Below are 22,543 nucleotides of genomic sequence, written 5' to 3' on the forward strand. Positions count from 1 at the left end.
CCCTGGGCCTTCCGGGCGGCATGGGGGAAGGATGAACTAAAGGATGTTGGCCAGACAGAATGTTAAACTTATCGCAGGCATAACGATTCAATTGATGGACCCGTGGAATTGATAGTCGGCTGGATAATTGGATAGAGTTGGATGTGAGTGGCGGCAGGAGAAGGCCACCGCGAGGAAAATATGCCAAGGGGGAATGGTAAGATATATAGAAATAATTGGGATTTTATTTCAGTGTTTTACTATAAATGTAGTGTTACATAGTGATCATTTACGTAAACTTTAGATAGATATTAATTACTAACTAAAGTTTTTAATAGAGGAAAAAATATTTCAAAAATATTTACATTTTTACAAGCTAATGGTAAACATGAATGTACCTAAAAATCACTTTGAAAAAATGAAAAACATCGAAAAGTAATTCAAATTGGAACAAAAATTTTGAAAATTTACTAAAACATAACTGTAAATTTTCGTTATAGCCGTTCCGGAATAATAATTTAAAATAATTATTCCAATTATAAAAATTGGCTACGAAAATGTACATTTAATACAAGAAATCCCTAATTTGCACTTTAAATAGTAGTTCCTTCAAACGCTATTACATCCTTTACTCGGCAAAATCCTCGGCATCCTGTAGATTTTTCATTTGGATCGTTTGCATGCAGCAGATCTTTCGCTTATTGATGCACGTGGTGAGTACGCGACTTTGGTACCGTTCCTCGCAGTTCCACAGCTCCAGGCAGGATGCCACCATTGAGGTAACAGCTCTCCAGATCTGGGAGAGGATGTTCAGATTAAGGTTAGGATCTATAAGCAAGATTAGCTTAACTCACGAATCTGCTTGGGATGTATGTAGGTGTAGTAGGCACCAACCACTAGGGCAAGTAGTATAAAAACAAGCAGGAACACAGGACATGGCCAATTACTTGGCATCTTTGATATCCGCTTGTTCTCCTACGAACTTCGTATTGTGCGGCAGCAATTGTGTTCCAAAATATTTAAATATACTTCCAAATTGAAAGCTATCTCCATGCCTTTGGGGCAGGAACGCAGGAAGGCAGGAAGTGAATGGAGAAGAGCGCGCCGACGATTATGCTCTGAAGTGCCACGCCCCGCTAAGTGAGTAAGTAAATTATTATGATAATGCGCTTTTCGAGAGCGAAGTGCAGTCTATGGGCAATGTTAAATTGAAACTTCTTAATTAAAAACTTGCTGCATAAAAACTGGCAGCAGCAAATCGAGGAAGTCTGCACTGTTGGAAAAGTTTCGTAATTGCAAAGGAAAAATTAAGAAAAATTAATGAAGGAAATTGATTATACAGCAACTTAACCTTAGTATTTCTTATACTTATTTGTTTTGGGTTTAATTTAATAATTTTATAATATAATAGGCAAAAAGGTCTAGCGATAAATATTAATAAATTAAATATGCCACCTAATCTTAACCAGAAAATCCAATTTAAATCTAAAAGTTTTAGAAAGTTTCCTTAGAGGGTAAAGTTACAAAATTTCCTTTTGGCCAGCCAGTTTTCTCGCCAAATAATCGCATAACTTGTATTTAGATGACGGTAATCCCCGTTTTTAATTTCAAGTGTAGATGGAATGGGGAAGGTTGGGTCCTCTGGACACCTCCGTTGCCTGCAAATCAGTGTGAAGCAAAATAAACCGCTTAAGGACTTGCGACTTGGCTGCGCGTTGGAAATAACAAGAAAACTGCCCTCCAGCTAGAGTCTGCTCATGCTAAGGAGGCTGGATGGGAAAAAGCAGGAAAAGTGGGAAATGCGGACGGGACAGGGGGGCAGGCAGCACCGACGGAAGTGGCGGGCGGATGTGCTTGGTCAGGCCATTGGACCATTGGCTACCCACAGCGGCCAGTTAGGGAGAAAGCAGAAGCTACAGTGGGAAAAAATTCAATTAAAAGCAACAGCACGTAACTGAAACTTTTCTTTTTCCCTCTCGTTTTTGCAAGTTTTGTATCTTTTCACCGTCACCCTATATATGTATGTATGTATGTGTGTGTGTGTGTTTTTCTTGTTCGTTGAGGAACTGCCTCGGGAGCCAGAGAACCATAGCACTTTGAGTTATAAGTTGGTGCCAGCTGTCAGTTCTCCCTGCCTTAAAAGTTGCATGTTGGCTCCTCTTCCACAGAATTTTCTTCCATTTCTTTTTTTGTTTTTTTCAGCCACACGAAGTTGCAGCTGAAAATTGAAGATATCAGTTTTGTGGCTGGTCAATGGCACGTCAAAATCAAATAGAGGAAAAACCAAAAAGAAACCAAGCAGCGGAGTCTTTGAAAGAGTCAAGTTGAATGGCAAGATGGTGACTTGCCTTACCCTTTGTCCAAAGTCTTTGTGCTCGAACAAATCAAATAATATAATGTATTCGCATTTAATCAAGTTATTCACTTGCCATGCCACCAGCTCCAGCAGTTCCAGCAGCCTAATGCAGCCCGATTCGCACATTACGTATTCGCAGTGAGGCCTATCCGGCGAATGACGTCACCAGAATCAGGTCAAGTAAGGCGAGTGATGAGGGGCGGTGAGGTGGAATCTAGAGGCAAGAGGCAAGAGGCTGAGGCAGAGGCTGGGGCATACAAATTATGTTGGAGCAGCAAAATGGCAACTCACTGTGGAATATTTTCGGCTGGCTCTCTCTTTCTCGCCTTAAATGTTCTGCTTCTCTCTCTGGCAAACTCACCTTGAGCTTGAGCTTCTTGGGTCCTTTTTTATTTGTATTTTCTTTTTTTTTTCTATGGGTGTGCTACTTAATGGCCATTCATTCGCCAGGCCAACACTATATATACAAGCCCAGCGGAAAACCCCCTGGAAAGTTCATTTTCATTTTCGTTTTTGACATTTTTCAGTTTTTGTTTGCCTTATTTTCATTTTGTTGCTGTTGCTACTGCTGTGTGTGTGTGTGTTTGCGGGGTAAATTAAATTCAGATTATGCGGCTGGCAGAGGCTCTTAACTAGATGAAATGAGATGAGGACGAATGGGGCTGGGTAACTGGGTGACTGGCATTTATTTTCCATATATTGATTGCTTTTTAATGGATATTTTGCTGCTTAGCTGGCGCAGCATAAGGTGGCACTGTCCGGTGTTATTCTGCTCTTTCCCCCTACTACACCCTTGGTGCCAGCTTCCACTTTCAGGGAGCATTAATTTTATTTACATAGTTAAATGGTTCAATTGTTTGGCTGTTGATTTAGTGCTGGAATTTCAGACAGTAAAATTAATTGTTTGATTTGTGGCGGCATCGTTCGTTTTCCCAGTGTGCCGAGCTCTATATATTTTATTTACTTTTTTTTTTGCTCTTTTTTTTTTTTGGACAAGCCTGCCATCTCCTATGTAGGTCACTTTTTCCCCCATCTTTCGCTGGCTGTGTGTCCCTAGTGATTTACAGTTTTATTTGCACAGTTTATAAATAAAACTGTCAAGTGAGAGACGCCGTTCACTGACGTTGGCAGCTGCTCATCTAATGGCATTTTCCCATGCCTGTTTAAAGTCGACTCCCATAGAACCTCCATCAACCACCACCCACCGCAGCCATTTGTTATGCTGCAGGGGATTCCCTGCCAACGCCACCAACGCCCTCTCCCTCCGATTTCAGTCCAGTCCGTCAGTCACTAGTCTAGTCAATCAGTTGGAACGTCAATCAAGCAGGAGCTAAAGTTACTGCGCTGAGCCCGCGCAGCAGGTAACTAGCTGTAACTAACTGGCAGCAGAAAGCGAAACAAAGCCAAACTGCCAGGCGAAAAGCATTTCACGGGAAAATACTTTAGAGCAACTGTCTTTATTTTATTAACCTGCCGTAACTCGATTCCTTTGATTTCGGCACTGAAAAAGGAGTTCAAGTTTTTCTGATTATGGAATTACGTATACAGATTCCTTAAGAGTAATTTATTATTTGGTTTAAAGGGGAATATAAGAACCTGAAATTTGTTAATCTTTTTAGTAATAATTTTATATATAATACTTAAGTTCTACAAAGGTACTTTCTAATATGTTTCTTTAAGTTATAACAGAAACAGGTGAGAAACAAAGTTCCTTCTAGTAAAAACTAGTTAAAGTTCCTTTCTGTTAAACCCTGTTTTTTCCCCCAGTGCATCATACCCTTTGCCCTGCAGGGTATAACAATAACAAATCCATATACACACAGGCAGCTTAAAAAAATTCACCACGCTATGCTCTTTGGGGCAACAACTCTTTGGCGCTGCTTTTGCTTTTCTGCTTCTGCTTGGCTGCTTTCTCTTTTGGCCAAAAGAGCGGCCCAGCATCGCATCGTCGTCTCTCTCTCTCTCTCCTGCCGTCTCTCTCACGCATAGACATGGCAACAAGAATGGTAATGTGGTAGTGGTAGTAGTAGAAACAGCAACGGCAACGGCAAACGGCGGCTTTCATCTTTTTTTAGCACACGCGCCCGACTTGCTGCTGCCTGGCCCAAAAGTTCGTACCGCCCCTCGTCTTGCCACCCCGCATTTTTCGGAGCCCCCTTGCTCGCCTGTCGACTGTCGACTGTCAAATCAATTTGTCAGAAATCACTGACAGCTGCTTACAGCCAAAACACACACACTAGCTGGCACACAAACACACACACACACACGTTTCACACATGATGGCATGAGGAGGACATGGAGGACATGGGTGGCCATCAGAATCGTCATTCGCCTGCTGAAGAGTTGTCATGCCACAAGCAACAAGGACCAAAAGCGTGTTAGGAATCCATAGTTCGGATTTTCGACTCTTGGATACCCAATACTGATTTTTGATTTTGCAGCTTTAATTGCCTTAATATTGGCAATCATAAGCTACTTTGACTTAACGGAAAATCTTAGCTGAAATCAATTATATTACACACATAAAAAAGATTTCATTCATTTTTCAGACATTTATAAAATATTTACGTTAGATTAGATTCAAAAAATAATAATAAATTTTCAATTAATAGATCAATTTTAAATGCCATGCAGTTTTTTGGGAAATAATATAAAAAAATGAAATCATTTATTTTTTTATATTATTTGTAAAGGATTTTGAGTACTGAAAATGCCATAGCAGTAGCCTTAAATTCGCAAAATATTTCACAAATACGACTATGTTGAATGTTTTTTATGAGAAAATACCAGAAAAGTCTGTACTTCTCACTAAAAAAATTGAATGGAATGTAAAATCACATATGAAATAAATATATTATATTATATATACCCATTTTGTCCTCGGGTAACTGGGTATTAAAATAACGACGAAATCCAAACAAGAATTGATAATAGTATGGGGCCATGGCATAGCGGGAAAAAATTGCCTAGGGTGTAAATTATTGCGCATATTTTCATTTCTTTTCAAATTGCTTTGCAGATTGCCAGCATTTGAAAATTGTCTACGGCATCCTCCGAACGCTTTTGACATTTACAACTCATTTTTGTTGTTGTGTCTTGTGTTTTTTACACCCAAACCCCAAACCCAAAAGCCCAAGCCCCGAACCCCAGACCATTTCAAACCAAAAAAAAAAAAAAAAAAAACATGAAGAAATCTCAACGCAAGAAAGTTTTCAAGTTCGACTCTGACAGACAAGCGGCTTTTGTTTGCATGCCACACACACTCGCATCAGCCAACGGCTGGAAGTTGTGCGCTGCGAGGCGTATACGTAATTTAACAGACAATGCCAAAGCGAAGATGGGAGACCAATGCGAAGGAAAGGCGCTTCACCAAACAAAACAACAGGAAAAAAGGTGGATAAAAAATCAGGAAAGGTCTTTGACTGAGTTCGGTTCGAGATGCCCTAGCTCAAGGAATGGTTCTAATAGTTTTGCCATAAAGCTGATGGGTATCTTAAAGGATGAGGAAATACTCTTGGCTGTAAGTCATGTCAGGAACTGCAAAACTTTGACTGTGTAAAGAACTTAAAAGTTTGGGTATTAACAATAACACAATTACTAGTGACTTATAAATTGGATTTTTTTAATGGTTACTGAATTAACTTTAAAAAATTGATTTAAAGAATTTTACTAATGTTGTTTAAATGACTAAACAGAAGTGAAGACCAGATATTAAAATCATTTTAAACATAATTTTTGGCAAAGATTTTTGCGCTTTTGCATAAAGTAGAAAACACCTAGCCGGGATTTAGTATTAAGTATGCCCAACATGAATTGGAAAACAAGGGGTTGATTATGCAAAGCCCCGGGATGACTGGTGAAGTTTCCGTAGAATGCTTAAATAATGAAGAGATTTCGGCACTTCTGTACTGCTGCTGCCATTGAATATTTCTGCAATTAAATAAGATTGAATGCCACCCAGTAACTGTAAGTAGGAATGAAAAAAACTTTTGAATGCCGGGACCCAAAAGTTATGCCAAGTATTTCATACAAACTGGAAAAATGACTCCACTTGAATACATTTTCCGGCTCTGGGAGGCGGCGGCTCAAGGGAATCCGAACTTCGTTCATCAGTTTCTCAGGCATTGTTTCGCTTTGTTTTCCGATTTTCTTTTTCATTTTTCCTCATCTCTTTTTTTGGCTTGCCAGTGGCAAAGGCAGCAACAATCAGTAAGGAGAATCAGTAAGCAGCATGTTACTGCTGTTGCTTTTTATTTATTTTTCGTTTGTAATCTCTACCCCTTTTTTGTTCCATCATCTCGTCTTCTTTTTTTCAGCTTTCCATTTTTCGTTGTATTTGCTGTTGTTGTTATATGGTGTGTTTGACCAACTACAACATACAAGCTCATAAATAAGTAGGCAAAGGCCCATGGTCGAGGATGGAAAAGAGGGTGTTGCAGAATGGCAGGGAGAGAGGGAGGCGTTCAGTCTTGTGACTGAAAATGAAAAATGGATTTCTGTGTCAGTTGGTTGCCATAATTTCAACTTGCTTCGCTTTTGGCTTCAACTCTATGCCACGCCCCCTGCTTTCCCTGGGCCTTGCCTCCTCCCAAAATCCCGACCTCTTTTCACCCCTTTCAACCCGATCCATTTCCATTCATCTGCTTGGGCTGCTTTGACGCGCATTCATCATTTGGCATTCAGTTCGGTTTTGTTTTCGGTTTTCCCGCTTTGCTTTGGCTTGATTCCCAGCTCTACACTTCAGCCTTCGGCGAGCGTCCGTTTATTTAATTAATTATTTTAAAGATTTTCGTCCTTTTTTCTATTTGTTGTTGCTGCTGTTGTTGTTGTTCTTCGCTCTCGCGTTTAATTAATTTATCAAAAGTGCAAATGAAAATTGGTTTCGCCGTCGTCGTCGTTGCGCCGCCTGTCCCTTTTCGTTTATGCTTGTTTAATATTTTATTTTATTCTAAATAAAACAAACTTTAAATTAGCCCAACGATGGCGAGGAGGATCCCCTTGTGCATAAGTGGGGTTAAGCTGCGTGGCGGTCGGTGTGTCGGTGGGTTAAGCCAAGGCCAAAAGTTGGGGCAGAAAAAGTTTGCCGGGCCCGTCAGTCTCCGGGCTCTTCATTCATTTTTTTCCCTCCGCTGCTAATGCTGATAGGTCTAATAACTCCCTGGGATGCTGTAATCCTTTGGGCCGTCTTGTCCGTGTGGTTGTTGGCCTAATGGACACTGCGAGTCACGTAAATGATCCCGGTGATTATGAGACGACGACGACGACGACGATGTTGGTGGTGATAATGATGCTTATGCCGGTTACGTGTTAATTTCTGTGACAGCGCGGCCAAAACTTTCAGACCCAAAATGCAAAAACAAAAACAAGCTAGAACGAATTCTGAGCATATCGGGCGTATGCGTAATATTCAATGAACAGCTGGCTGCCAATTTTGGTTGCATTAAATATTAATTTGTGCAGCATTTTCGGCCAGTCGTTTTGGCCACTTTGCATATTTCCCGCCCATCCGTTAGCCTGAAAACGGAAATTAGTTACAGAAGTTATAATTAAATTCCTTTGGATGCATGTGAGTCCTGGCCGCTCGTTATATCATCCTGTGAATGTATATGTACTTATATGTGAGTTACTGAGAATGTGTGTGTGTGTGTTGCAAACTGAGCTTGTAAACAGGCCTGGGGACCTGTGTCCGCACAAATTTGCCAGCCGTTGCCATAGACAACACTTGAGTGCAGGGCCAGGAGTCGGATAGGACATGCCCACTTTCTGAAGTATGTGGAGGGCAGCCAGGACATTCGGTCCATCGAAGTGGGAGTCTTAATTAGAAACAATTTGAGGCTGACTGATTGCCCGTGGTGTGGGTGACTTGCTCTGTGGACCCTGAAGTTACCTACATCGAAGGTAACACGCACCGTTGACTTTTAGTCGTAACTTGTTGTCTATCTATCAAGGAGGAGCATATGCTGTCTGTGGAAAAATAACGCAAAGAAATTAATACTTACAATATTTGTTGATGGTGTAAAAATCGAATGATTTCTTTGAAGTCATGCTAGGTGAATAATATTCCATATTAAAAAAATCAATGATTTATGTTAAAGTTCAAATGCCTGTCAAATCTGTCTTATAATTTTACTGCATTATCAGGCAACTAAAAGGAATGAAAAAATTGAAAAAATCAGAAAATAAATTGTTATACATCCAACGTTGAACGCCTTACTTATTTTCCATTCGTTTGGTAATAAAATCTGAAAGAGCAAGATTTTGGTTATTTTTCCCAAAACTAGATTTTGCTGTATCAAATATTGGCTATAATATGCTTGTCAAAAATCTGCCGGAAAATATTAAGGTTCGTTAGTTAGTTTCCGTCCAACTACAAAAATGTGCCAATTATTGTTCAAAAATGTTGGTTTAATTTTTCGTTTTAAGAGCTCTTTTGAAATCGAATCCATAGGTGGCATATCCATATAAATTTCTGCCATTTCTGTTCTTAATTGGATTAAAGTTACCAAAAAATACAAATGCTGATGCATAGATGATAACCCTTTATATTCATTCAGAGGGCAATTTTGTATAAAAGTATTTTAAAAATCTGTAAAATCGGATTATTTTAATACTGCTTACTTTTAAACATATTTAAAACTTACAAAATTAAAAAAAGGAGTGTTAAAAATAAAGAATAGAAAAAAAACACCGGAAGAATAAATAAAAACTAGTGATTCTATCTCTTTAAAAAAAACACCACATCCTTTTCAATTTAAAATTTGAAAAGGGAAAATATCGAGAATCTGATATTTTATGACTAATGTGTACCAGACCCAGACTTTTTTCAACGGCATCAGCACAAAGCATCTCAAATTGTGTCCTTCCTCAGGGCTGCCAGTGCCATCAATTTCCGCATCAAGAACATTTTATGGAACCGCAAATTTGGGCTGAAGAGCTCTCCGGGGACATTCGTGGATGTGGCAATTTGGATGTCGGTGTGTGGGTGGCACACACATGTATCTATTATTTCATTTCGATCATTGCCGCCAACTGGTTGTCGATTATTGAAATTGATTTGCACAATTGAACGTGGTGGCGAGGACGCACATAAATCACACATGCATCAATTATGGAACGCTCGTCGTCAACGTAGCTGTGCATCAATATTTGATGCCACAAAAAAAACCCAAACAGTGAAGGAAAACAGACAGGGCCTCTCAACCAGTTCCGCCAAAAAAAAAGAAAAGAAGCGTGGGCGTGGCATGGCCCAATGCGTGTGCCAGTTAAGTTTTCATCTAACTCCAGATGGAAATGTCTGGCGATTACAATCATCGCTTGCGATTCGCGCTTCGTTGCCGATCAATTATGCAAATGGGATTGGGCATGGGCGGAGGGTTGGAAGGGGGGATGGTAAATGGGGAATCGGAATGGGGAGGATGACATATTCAATAATAAAGTGTCGCCGATGACGACGACGTCGCCCTGCAAGCATGCCACAGCATTTATTACAAGTATTGCGTATACGTAATGTTTGCCAAAAGGATTTGCCCTTTTTTTTGGCGGGTGGTGGTGCACCACCATCAACTAACACAACCAGCACAAAAGCTGAAGCAGAAGCAGACAATTGCGAGTTCGAGTGCGGAGAGAAACAGCTGGGGCGTATACGTAATGTGAGGTCAGAGACCATATGATGTTGTAAGTGGAGTAACTCGATTGAAGTCTGCTTGCTTTTTTTGCTGGCTGCTTTTCTTTTGGGAGTTTACTGGTGGGAATTGAGACTTTGGGAAATGGGATTTTCAGCTGGAGATGGCTGCGCATTTCCATGGCCTGCTTGGCTATGGAAGTATCATAATTGGATCCCGTCCAGCATTACGCATTCATGGCCAAACATTTTGCCTTCTTGGCCCATTTATTATGACCTCCATAATTAGTTGGGCCTGTTTTCAATATTTATCCCATATCCTCCGCCATATCCGTTTTCGTGGATCTCGCAGCCCTAGTAAACACTTGCCAGCGACCGCCATTAACACATTTTGCTGAGGCCAGTTAAAACCATTTCACCGAAAAATAACTGGCAACCGGATGCCCACAAAAAACTGACCCGCTAAAAGACAATAAAGTTCAATATTAATGCACCCTTTGACTCAACTCAACTCGGCCATTGGGAGGAGTCAAGCCCGAATCAAGCGCCATAAAAGCAAGACAAACAGGCTACTTAAAATAAGACCCGAAAAAATTTTAATGATCTGTCATAAAAGTGGGCCTGTGGGCCGGTTGGTCGGACTGGGGGCGAAAATTGAGCGTTGGCCACATAAAACTGAATTTATTAGCATTGCATACTTTTGAGGGCAATCAAGTAACCAGAAGCAGGACCAAAAGGATACCCAGAGTAAACTGTTGCTGCTGCTGCTGCTGCTGAGGCTACAGATGATGATGATCCCGAACCCAACTTAACTCCGCTGAACTCGGGGCGACAGGAAACGAAATCCTTTAAGCACTTGTGCTCTGTGGCGCCTAAACACAAATAACCGCCTCTGTTTGTCTGTGTGTGTGTGTGTGTGTGGTGGCAATTAATTCCAAAATCACAATAGCTATAAAGATGATGATGCGACTACAATTTGAATGCCCAGCTTGCCGATTGCTGGAAACCTCATCCACGGATACCTCATCCACATCCTCATCCTCGTCCTCGTCCCTCTGCTGTCAAAGACAGGACCAAATTGACAACAATGGCGACAAGCGGCGTCCGTAATAAGTAGTTTGGCTACCGCGGCTCCCCCTTTGGTCGCCCCTGGCCCTGACCCTCCATGGGGTGGCGGCCATTAAATCAACGCAGGACATGCCTGGCAGGACACTGCGCCTATTGCCGCACACAATATATCAAAGTTTATGTTGATTTGAGTGGCGCAGCAAACTTTTAGGCCCGAAAAAAGATAACACAGAGGGAAAATGTGGTGTGTTAATGGATTTGTTTAAAATTATATAATAGCTAATATTTTTAAAATTAATGAGTTAATTTTCTGTCTTTACAACATTATTTATGCTAAAAAGTGTTAAAAATCAACGTATATAATAGGAAATTGGTTTGATTTTGGACATCTTTTAATAGATTTGTAAAAGGCTATTTTAATGGTCTTTCAATCAATTTAAATATATAAATATATATGTATTTAATATATACCACATATTTTTCTCTGTGCTCCGACTATGTGGACCGAATTTCGTGTTATTGTCTCCTTTTATTGATTTATTTGGTTTGTGTCCTCTTCCTGCCGCATTCCTTTTTTATCATTTGCCATTTTATTTGTGTGCTTATTTTTGATTAGATTTATTTATTTTTATTTTCGCCGAGCCGTTGTCGCTGGCGTCGTCGATGAAATTTAATAATTCCACTTAATGCAATAATAATTTCGTCGCCTTTTGTTGCCGGCCCCCAGGATCAGCATCAGCATCAGGACGAAAATCCGAATTGGGAGAATCAGAAACCCGGGCGCCGGGCAAACCATTCGTTGGCCATTCGTGCCATCGTTGTCGTCATCATTTTTGTGGCCAACGCATAATTTGTGCGAAATTTGTCAGATTGCTGCCACAACGTTGGACGGGCTCTTAAGGCTGAGTAATGCCCGGGAATCGAGGGAATCGGGGGGAGATCAGTGGTAGTGTTGGGGTGCCAGAGTCATTTGTAATATGTTTTATTTGACTTGCGGCAGCTGCTTCTCTCAATGAAGGCTAAGTAATTGACGCTCCGAACTCCCAGAGGAGTGGGCGTGCCGCTGAGGCAGCTGATTACAATTAGTTGGTGGGAGTTTCTGGCTAAATTGTTGCCAGCCGGGAAAATTTGAGCGGAAAATGAGTGGCAAAAGCAGCGTTGAATTGACGCCAATTGGGAGTTGGCATCTCGTTCCTGTTTCCCTATAAAAACACGCACCTGACAACTCACTTTAATGTATGTCAAACCTCAGCGGTTGGCAACTGGCTTGGGGCAAAAAAAAGAAAAGAAACACAGAAATAACAAAAACACAAATAAGAATGGTAAAAAATTCCAGCGGCCTCTTTTTGACATTTTGAGTGACATTATTTGTGTCAACAATAAAACACTCAAGCGGCAAGAACGAGATGAAGACGGTAAACGAGAGGAGAAAAGTGTCAGTGCACTGAGAGGAAATATGAGGGATTGAGTTATATGCAAATTCATTTTGAGGAAAGAAAAGAAAGATGTTATTAAGCTGTAAAAATAATATCTTATAAAGTTTTATAAACCTGTTAATGTTAGCTGTTGGAATATATGTTTAGGTAAGTTGAAGATATAATGCGAAATATTTTTTATTCGATATTAAATCAGTCAATTTATACTGTGTTTTCAGAAATAACATTAGATTTTTTATACCATGATTACTCTGTATCCTATATGAGCCAGTAAATATAGTAAAACAAACGCTAAGCAATGCAATGTAATTCAAAAATATACCAATCAGAATCAGAAGTTTCCCTTAGTGCATATTGGGAGTTGTCAGCAAATAAGCACAAGTACAAAGTGGAAAGTGAAAATAAGCAGCAGAAGGAAAGCGAACTCAAACCAAGGCCAGTGCAATTTAAAATTCAATAAAACTTCAATCAGCGTTTAAAAATGTGTGAGTGCGGGGCGGGTGGTGTCGATGAGTGTGTGTGCTGGTGTCCCTGTGTGTGAGAGTGTGGCAAGTGGAAAGACAGCGCCCAGCAATTTAAACAAATTGAAAGCAAGCGCAAATAAAAAACAGTTTGTTGCCACTTTTCACATCAATTACGCACTTCAGCCGAAATAGGCGACGAGGACGAGAGAAAGAGAGCTGCAGAGAAGGCAGAAGAAAACGACGAAGGAGGCAGCCCAGCAACGTAGAAGAAGAAGAAGAAGAAGACGACGAGTCCTTCGAACCTGCGTCCAACCACCCAATCGTCTAACTGTATAGCCACCCAGCGACCTCCCCCTCAATCTCTTCGGCTGCTGCTGCTGCTTCTAGTACAAAAATAACACTTGAAACTAAACGCGCATTCAGGCAACGCCGCTGTGCTGCCACAGCCTCAGTCGACGTCGCCGCCATGCCACACCCACCAACAACAATTTTCGCTTGCGAACACGGGGCGTATTTTTCCACGTTACTGCTGTTGTTGTTGTTGTTGTTTTTTGCCTATGACCAAGGGGCGGGGGACTCCAATTGCCACCCACAATTTGAATACGTGCCTTTTCCCTCTTTAAGTGTATGGCTGTTTGTGTTTGTGTGTTTGTGCGTGTGTGTTTGTCTATGTTTTCCTTTTGCAAAAAGCGAAAGTAAATGTTTGAAAATCGCAAGGAAGGAAAAATCAAGTAAGCATCTGTAGAAAAAAGTAAAACATCGATGGGGGGATGACGAAGCTTTGATGCTCTGGGGGGATTTTAAAAAGGATGATAACCGACTCCGAAGCAGAAATCTGGACAAATAGCTATAAATCCTTTACGGAATTTTCCATGCTGGTTGGAGATTTGTCGAATTATCATCTCTTTTCTAATCTGGATAACAATTTTTCTTTTGGGAAATACTTTAGGTTTGGAAATTTATTATTGATTTATAGATAGTTTAGCAATTTTTGGGAAAGAATTGTTTTGAAAAATGCTAGAAAAAGTATTAAAAGTAACTACGATGAAAATAATAAATGCGAAAATCATTAGCTAGTCAAATCAAGTGTTTTAAGAAAGTATTTTCAGAGCCATTGAATCCTATTTATAGAAATTCAATTTTTAAATGGGTTTTTCTTACAATCAGGAGGGTTTCACAAAAGTAAGTTTTATTCATAGAAAGACATAGACATGCAAAACATATATACAATCGATAATATTGTGACATATAGACGTTAATATTTTCAATTAAAACAAAAAATTGGTTTATAAAAATATTTAAAAAATTAATTTTCTCCAAGAAAAACATTAAAATCTTTAAAAAAAGTTCCATTACTTAGAGCACGTTGTCTGCCATTTTAAACCCTGCGCGAACTCCTGTTTTTAAAGAATTTCCCAGAATTTTCCCAGAGCAAACATAAGCGGGAATCTGCAAGTACCGTGTACCGGGTACCATGTTTCCCCTGGAGAATCCTGGCAAACGCTCCATACCCTTTTCGCAGGGTATTGAAGATGGGAGTGGGGGCAAAAAAAAAAGCGAAATGCTGGCAAGCTTTTTATTGCGCGTGATAACAAGCTGGGAGGCTGGTGGCCGGAATTGTCCTAAGGTGCTGAAGGACGAGCGGGGTGGGAGGGGCGTGGCAAATGGGTAAGCGGAAGGGGGGGGAGCCTTGGCAGAGCGGTACGCAGAAATGAAAGATCTGAGAGCTGAGGCGAACTGGAATCTGGTGGGCCTCTGGTGTGTTCTGGGCAGTGCGCCGTTTGATGTTATTATAGATGACGATGACGATGATGATGGCGGTGACGACAGCGCGACTCTCACACACACACACACACACATATATATACATCCTTAGCCAGGATGATTTGGGCCCCATCTCCTGGGCAAGGAAACCTCCTACTTTTACCAAGAAGGCTGCCAATCAAAGTCGCCGCGGCAAATGTCTTGTTCTTTGGCTTGTTCAGGTTGTCAAGGCTCCTCAAGTACATGCGTGTGTGTCTGTCTGTGTCCTTTCACTATGAGTGTCTTCGTTTGACAGCCATTACTTTGTTGCCTAGGTGTTGCCGTCGCCATTGACAATGATTTGCTCTGGCTTAAAGGCGCCCACGATCCGGCTGGAATTTAATTCGCTTGGAGCAGCATCTTCTCAGGCGGCAAACTAGGCCATCAAATATCTGTTTTACATTGTCAAATAAATAATTTCGTCATACTTTTATTTATTTTCATTTAATTTTTATTAAGAATTAAATAAATTGTGGTATCTGGGATAAATTATATCTCTAATATTTGCTCTAATTCTGTTTAGCTAAAAACAACTCATCAACATGGAAATAAGCCCTAGGCTGTCTGGTTTTCATTTCAATCTAAATAATAAAATAAAATAGTTTACATATTTTGATTACATTTATGCAGAGATGAAAATAAACAAACATTCAAAATGTAAAATATTAAATCATTTAATAATATCAGAATAATTATCCAACAAAAACAATGTCGAATTTTATATTGGCAAATAGCCATCCTACAAATCTGTACATTTGATCTTTGCTTTAAGAAAACTTTAAAAGAAATGGTATTGCTTTTGTATTTTCAGAAAACAACATCATTAGTTTCCCTGTTTTCCTTTTGCTATTCAAGCAGCTTAAGGGAAAGTACGGAGCCAAGGGCATTTGGTATTCATTATTTAATACTCTGAGCGACATTTGTCAAATCTATGGGAATTACTATTTCCGCCGGAAGTTGGCCGCTCGCATCTTTCTTTCTCCCTCTCTCTCACGACAAGCTTTCTTTACTGGCTACCTGAGCTGCGTTTAGGAAAGTAGAAAAGAGTCCTTGCTGTCGCTGTTATCCTGTTCCGCGACTGATGCTGCTGCTCCTGCTGGCGCCTAACAATATGCAATAATAACAATTTACATATTCATGAGACGCCCGACCCGCAAACAGCAGCAGCAGCCGCACCAACACACAAGGGCAAGAGGAAGAAGTGAGCGGGGTGTGGTTCGTATTGGGCGGGGCTGCTAAGGCGGAGGTGAAAGTAGAGCGGCGGCAGTTTGCATAAAGAGCAGCAGAGGCCGCTTAAAAAAATCAACAAGAGGGTTTCCCCTCGCCGCCAACGCCATCTGTAAACCCGATTGGACAGCAGCAGCCCTTTTGTTAAGCCGGGCCGTAACTGTAGCTGGCCAAATATTTATTTATTTATATTTATTCCGTCTTTTAACCTCTTTCCCCACCCACCACCAGCTCATTTATTTATTTTTCATATTTTTATGATATTTATTTTTGAGGGGGCTGGTATTTTGTTTGCCCCGGCAGCGCAAATTTTTGCGCTTCGAATACTTTTGCCAGTTGGATTTTGAATGCTGATTGCCGGGGGGTTATTTTTTTCTTTTTCGGTTCGGTTTTTCGGGTATGGAAAAGGTTAAGCTACAAGTATTATTTTTAGTTGGGCGCCCAACACGAATGAGGCTGTGCCCGCTCTTAGAATCTGCTAACGCTCTTCTTTTCGAATCTCGGCAAGAACCTACCACAAAAATAAATCAAAACAAAGGCCATTCGGAGATGTTAAGAGCAAAAGAGATGGTCTCCATTGGCAAACAGCATCCACATGGGGATTTTGAGAGATTTTTTGAGAGTCATTGCTCTGCTTTCTCTCGCGCAGCAGCGACGCCTTTGAGAATTAAATAGCGAGAAACTGAGAACAGAGAAACAAGAACGGAGAATCGAGAGTTCAGAACTTGGGAACTGCGAGGTCCGTCAGTCAGGTGCAGACAGTTGACGTGTTCGGTTGACAAAGGCGGAAACGTGCACTAGTTTATTTGGCCAAATAAAAAATATCAACTGACACACACAGTGCGCTTGAGAGAGCAGGACAGCAGAAGCAGCGGTCGAGAGCGAGATTCCAGATAGCCAGTTAAATAAAATAAATAACAAAAACAAGATACAAAAAACAGCAGCGATGTCAAGAGCAACTAGATAAATGATAAATAAAAATGTGTAAAATAATTGCGACAACTACTGGCAAATAGCAAATAGAGCAAGACAAACAGCAGCAGCAGCAGCAACAACAAGCGCCTGTGTGTCCGTGTGTGTGTGTGTGAGCGAGCGAGAGAGAGAGAGAGCGAGAGCGCGCGAGTGTGAGTGTGTGAGTGCTTTGTACATGTGCCAGTGTCTGTGTGCGTGTCACATATCAGCAGAAGAAAAATCAGCGGCAGCAGCAGCAGCAGGAAAAGCAGCCAAGAAGCAGCAGCAGCAGCAGTGGAAAAGCGCGCAGCCAAGCAGGAAAATTCGTAAACCAAGTTGGCAGAGGAAAAGCAGCGAGCCAGCGAAGGAAAAGCAGCGCAGCAGCAGCGACGCTAGCAGAAGGTAGGGCTAGGACATTTTGCGTTTTTCCACAGTTTCCACACACAGCATAACAGCATAACTCACCACACCCTGATCCTGCAGGAGCAGCAGCTGCGCAGAGATTTTCCACAAGAGCAAGAGAGAGATTTTCCCCAAGAGAGAGAGAGAAAAGCAGAGCCGCGAGAGAGAGCAGGCCAGATTAGCGATGCTTTTCACGTGGAGTCTGTGCACAGAAATTGCCATCCATCCATCCATCCAAACAGGACCTTCCCCGCCCGCCCTAAAAAACCCCCTTTAACCACCCTACCGCACTCAGAGTAAAAGTAGTAGGAAAAAACATACACAAAAAAGTTATGAAAGTTGCGTCCAATTGTCTTTGGTGATTTTTCATAGCCCGCTTTTCTGGGCCACGTTACTCTCGGCCCGCGGCAACTTTGGCATCTTTCCTCTGCAGCTCAAGTAATTGCTTTAAATTGACACAATGTGTGTGTAAACAAAGCTGTGAAAAATTCAATTTCCAAGCCAGGCTGACCTTGCTCTGGATTGGTAAAATTCCATTTGGGATTCTTTCTTGATGCTACGGCAATTACAAAATGGGTAATGCATTTGATAAACTCTTGCAGGCTCGTACACACACACACACAGAGTGACTTGCCTTTCTAGCCGAAGGATGCCAATAAAAATGTAGGATTCTGTGTCACACACACACACCCAAGCCGAGATTGAGTGTGCCAGTGTGTGTGTGTGTGTACGTGTAAATGACCGGAAAGTGTGTTCAAGTGCTCCCTGGCAAGCGATGAGGCTACTTTGGCCAGAAGTCCTAGTCTCCTTTCTTTTGGGGGCTTTCGGCTCCCTTTCGTGAAGAAGCACTTCAATTGTCAAATTGCTCTTGCTTATTGTTGCAATAGTTTTGCTGATGGACAGGTTTTCCCCAGCAGTCCCAGCCCGTCCAGCTCCTGCTCCCGCTCCTTTCACTTGTTTTTAAAGCGATTCCCGCAGACATAGTCATTTTTTATGGGCGTCGTCCTGTCGTCTTTCGCAGTTCTTCTTGCTCAAGCAAAGCCGGGCAAAACGAAACAATCAACACGGAAGCAGATTCCTCGTTGTTCTTCACTCCTGTCGTTGTTTTTTTTTTTTCTCCGCTGTTTTTGTGTTGTGTTGGTTGTTTGTTGTTCTGAGCCCGTTGTTGTTTTGTTTTTTCTGTACCGGGCTGTGTACAAATCAGCGTGGCCTAGTGCGCTGCTTGAGGTTGGTGCTTTTGTGCCGTGAAATGCGAGTTTTATGGCGGAGTGGCTTGGCTTCATCGGGTTGACATTTAAGTTGTTTCTTTCCTGTCATTCAAGTGTGCGAGTGAGTGTGTATGTACTCGTATATATATGTATATGTATATATATATATGTGGGAAAGTTCAAAAGTCAGTCAAGTCAGCAAAGTTCTTCCACTTTTGCCATCGCACACGGGGCGTATGAGCAATGCGAGGCAATGCGAAGCGAAGCAATTCATGGCTCATACGCCCCGTGCACGTCGCTCTGTCAAGCTGAAAGCCACAACTATCGCCAATCAATTGAATTAAACTCGGGGGCCAAATTGCAGTGCACGTGGCTGCCAGCTGAAGGAAAATGGAAAACTGAGAACTGAAAATTGAAAATTGTGAATTGCATTTGACCCCCCCGCCTCACCCCCTCCTCTCCCAACAGGCCCATTTTCCAAACCTGCCCTCTTGGGTTCAAATTGAAAGCTGTCAGCGAGCCTGATTCGCAGCCATAGGGACTCAACAAGCAGCCGTAAGTCGAAGTCAGAATTTCATAAACAGGACTCAACTGAAAATGTTGAGAAGATACGCCAAGTGATACGATACAAGCGGAGAATATTATATACTGATACTCGTACACTCAGACACTTGACGTTGGGCTAGACAAAGGCAAAAAGGCAATTATAGAAATACAGACGAGCGGCAACAAATAATAAAAGCAAGTTGCCATAGACAATCACAACAACCATGAGGGGGGCAAAAAGATGGTTAGATTGGAGGGCAGATTCGAGGAGACGCTGGCGAAACGATGTTGACGACAAGTAGCTGCAAAAGTTCTGCGACGTTTTGCGCATATTAAACAAAGTTGACGACAGCGACGCCGGCAGTGGCCAGCAAACCGAGAACTCCGGACCGACTTCTCCGGACTCCGGACTCCGGACTATTCTCACTCCTCACTCCGCCCGGAGAATTGCGAATTGCGAACTGGGAACTGAGAACTGAGAACTCAGACAGCGGCAGCCGCAGTCGCCGTCTCATTATTTATTTGATTGCCCGCACAGCCAATGCTCGAATTACCCCCTGGGAAAAAACTGTTGGGGTGGTGACGATGATGATGTTGTTGCTGGAGTGAAGTGGAAAAGCCCAGGCAAGGGAAAAAAAAAAGAAACAACATAATAGTCAGAAGCATAAACGTAATTAATAAGGCAAATTAATGCAAACAATAATACAAATTCATTTTCGTGCACAAATGAAACTAAATTACAACAACGTGAGCCAACCGAACCCAACCCAAACGGCATACAACAAATGCTGGGGCTTGGAGCATGGAAAACCATGGAAATTGAATGCTAATTTGGGTTGAGCCGAAAACTTGAATACCCTCCTGGGTATTTCAGCTGACTGTGTTCGTGGGGCCAAATTAAACATGCTAAAGATTTTGCTTTAATTGAACCTTTTGTGCCTCATGAATGTCAGGGGAAGGAGAAATTATTTAAATCGAGTAGTGTGTGGTTTTGTATTTCTTAAGTTATATAAAGGTATTCTGTACAGGATTGTGGTATCTTTTCTTTAAGGTTATGTCTTGCAAGTTCATATGTTGTAGCAAAATTGTCTAACGTTGGAGATGAACTCCACATGAGCTGTCTTTTAATGAACCAAAATGTGAGTCTCATGTTTCCAATAATATTCCAGGACATTTAGGTATTAATCAGACTTAACTACAATGCAAACTAAAATATGTAATTTGAATTGACGCAAACCCCTTTCAATACGTTTGACTTTCAGTTTAGTTTCAACACGTACTATGAGGGATTTCCATATTTGAATTTAGTCTGTCTATACTTGAGGTACACAGATTGACAAGGGTAATAAAATAGGAGGTAAAGGAGGAGGTATTATAAAATTATAAAAAAATATTTAAAAATTTAAAAAAGAAATGAAACTTTAATAACTTTATAAGAAACTCTATAACTGATCAAATTCTGCCATACTGAAAGCCTTAGGCCTTTAAAAATAAAATTCTACTCTTGCTGCAGTCTTTAGCTTGAAGAAGTAATAAGAAAAGAAGCATATATTTAACAAAGCCATATAAAATATCTTTCCAAATCATCTTTTTACGACCCAACTTCCTTTAGTTCAACTATATATAAACTCCCCACATCCCAAAGTATCTTCCAAGCTATTCGACACTTTGTCCATTCATCCAGCTAAATCTTTTATTAATAAATTAGATCCGTTGTTGGTTTTCTTGGCAACGTGGACGGGCAAGTTATTATACCCTTTCCAACTTGCAAGAACAACAATAAATGGCAACTAATAAGCACAGGTCACAAGCACCCACACCCTTACCCTTAAGCCTTACCCACACCTCCATACCCACACATCCACAAAGAGCATCGACAACTAAACAGTTCGTCGAGCAGAAAAACGAGGAAATCTACTTAATCACGTTTAATTAAGGTGAGTTTATAAGTAGCCCTCTGTGCGAATGTGGATGTGGGTGTGTTATATCTGCGGGTCGGTGAGCACACAAACTAACTGTACATACATAAATCTTTCTCTATTTTTTTTGCGAATTGCTTTTATTGCCATTTTGTGGAGGAGCCGACGACGAATGATACAAAAGAGCTTGCCAGGTAATCACAACTGGCCTCAGTTCCACATAAATGCAAATTAGGGTTAGATGTTCACGAGTGTGTACATGGTTGGGATTGGGGTTGTGGTGTACTAGTGTGTGTGTGTGTGTGTTTCCAGATTACCGCTCAGGGGATTATAATAATAATAATTATGCAAGTGCCTTGAATGGATTTATTGGTGGCACATTCATCAGGAGTCATCTGTTCGCTTATTTCCCCTTGGCCACTGTCCTTTCCGGTTGGTTGACCTTTTCCTGGTTTAGGGGGCTGAACTTCTGCGTGTGTTTGTAGAGCTCCTCCATAGCCTTGTTCTCAATAGCACGTATAGCATCTAAACCAGTCTCTGGGAAGATCTTCATCTTGGGCTGATCAGGTCCCATAATTAGGCAGAAAAGAAAATAAATCCAGAGAAATCACCAGAAACGGAATGTGATAGTTGCTTTCACTTTGATTTATGCCAAATACCAAGTTGTTGTCACTGACACACAGAAATCGGCCTGATATGTCGGCCGTATGTCACACATTTGGTTAATTGAAAAAGCATCAAGGCCCTCATCATTAGCAAAAGCTTCGTGACTTGTGTCGCTGCTCGTCCGACCTCAGCTCCTGCTCCTCATGTTCCTGCCACCTAAGCCCGCTTCCTTGCCACACCGGATCTCGCCTCCCCCCACCACATTTATGTAATCGATGCATGTCGAACAGGCAGCAACAAAGCCAACAACAAGTGAATGGCGTGTGTGACACGAGCTGAAAAACGAAACGAGCGAGCCAGAAAGGAGAGCACAGAGGACCTAGAATAGAGGCTATATCTGGAGAGGGGAAACATTGAGGATATAGTGGGGCAAAAATGGAACAAACAAAAACCTATCAAGTTGTATGCTCGTTGATTTCAATTTGTGAATTGTTGTTCTTTGGCGAATGCATTTGCATTTGCATATTGCACATACGCCACCTTGTCCCCTGCTAACCATTCTTGTATGTTTTTCTAATTAAGCCCCCTTCTACTAACAAATAAAAAAATAATTAAAAATACCCGAAAAAGCAATGGGTGGTCCGTGGGCTTCTAAAATACAGATAAGGGTAGAATTTGCTCTATAAATCGCGATGTTTGCCTTTTTTTGGGACGGTGGGGCTCATCCTCTCTTTCTGTTTGTTGTTTTCCTTTTGCTTCTAGCCTTGCTTTTTGCCCGGCGCTCGGATAAAAAGTACATAAATTTCAAATAAGTCACGTTTCCGGCATAGTGCCCCAGCACGCATACACAGACAGAGTCCCTCGAAAACACTCACACACACACACACTATAACACACATGCCTGCATGGCGTCTAAAAATTTGCTTTGTTGTGGCGTCTGCGGCCAACGGGCAAATA

At 41.4% G+C, this 22,543-nt stretch overlaps 2 protein-coding genes across 8 annotated transcripts in view; one reads left to right on the top strand and one right to left on the bottom strand.

Annotated features, from left to right (window-relative positions):
* Positions 1-210: 210 nt before the first annotated feature.
* On the bottom strand, positions 211-1,176 carry LOC108117091. The gene is given in 3 exon segments (XM_017229289.2): positions 211-745; positions 747-775; positions 834-1,176. Coding segments are annotated over 3 exon segments (267 nt in total). The 5' UTR covers positions 934-1,176; the 3' UTR covers positions 211-607.
* A 15,504-nt stretch (positions 1,177-16,680) lies between these two features.
* LOC108117115 (glutamate-gated chloride channel) overlaps positions 16,681-22,543 on the top strand; it is a 37,685-nt gene continuing 31,822 nt past the window's right edge. For 2 of the 7 annotated variants that reach the window (XM_017229339.2, XM_017229341.2), the window contains exon 1: positions 16,683-17,307. In XM_017229339.2, the coding sequence (XP_017084828.2) occupies positions 17,102-17,307 (206 nt within the window). In that variant the 5' untranslated portion in view covers positions 16,683-17,101. Of the gene's footprint in view, positions 17,308-22,543 lie in introns of all 7 variants that reach the window. The other 5 variants (XM_017229340.2, XM_017229342.2, XM_041818996.1 and 2 more) reach the window with 4 other exon arrangements.

Source organism: Drosophila eugracilis, unplaced genomic scaffold (genome assembly GCF_018153835.1).
Source record: "Drosophila eugracilis isolate 14026-0451.02 unplaced genomic scaffold, ASM1815383v1 contig_440, whole genome shotgun sequence".
Lineage (NCBI taxonomy): Eukaryota > Metazoa > Arthropoda > Insecta > Diptera > Drosophilidae > Drosophila > Drosophila eugracilis.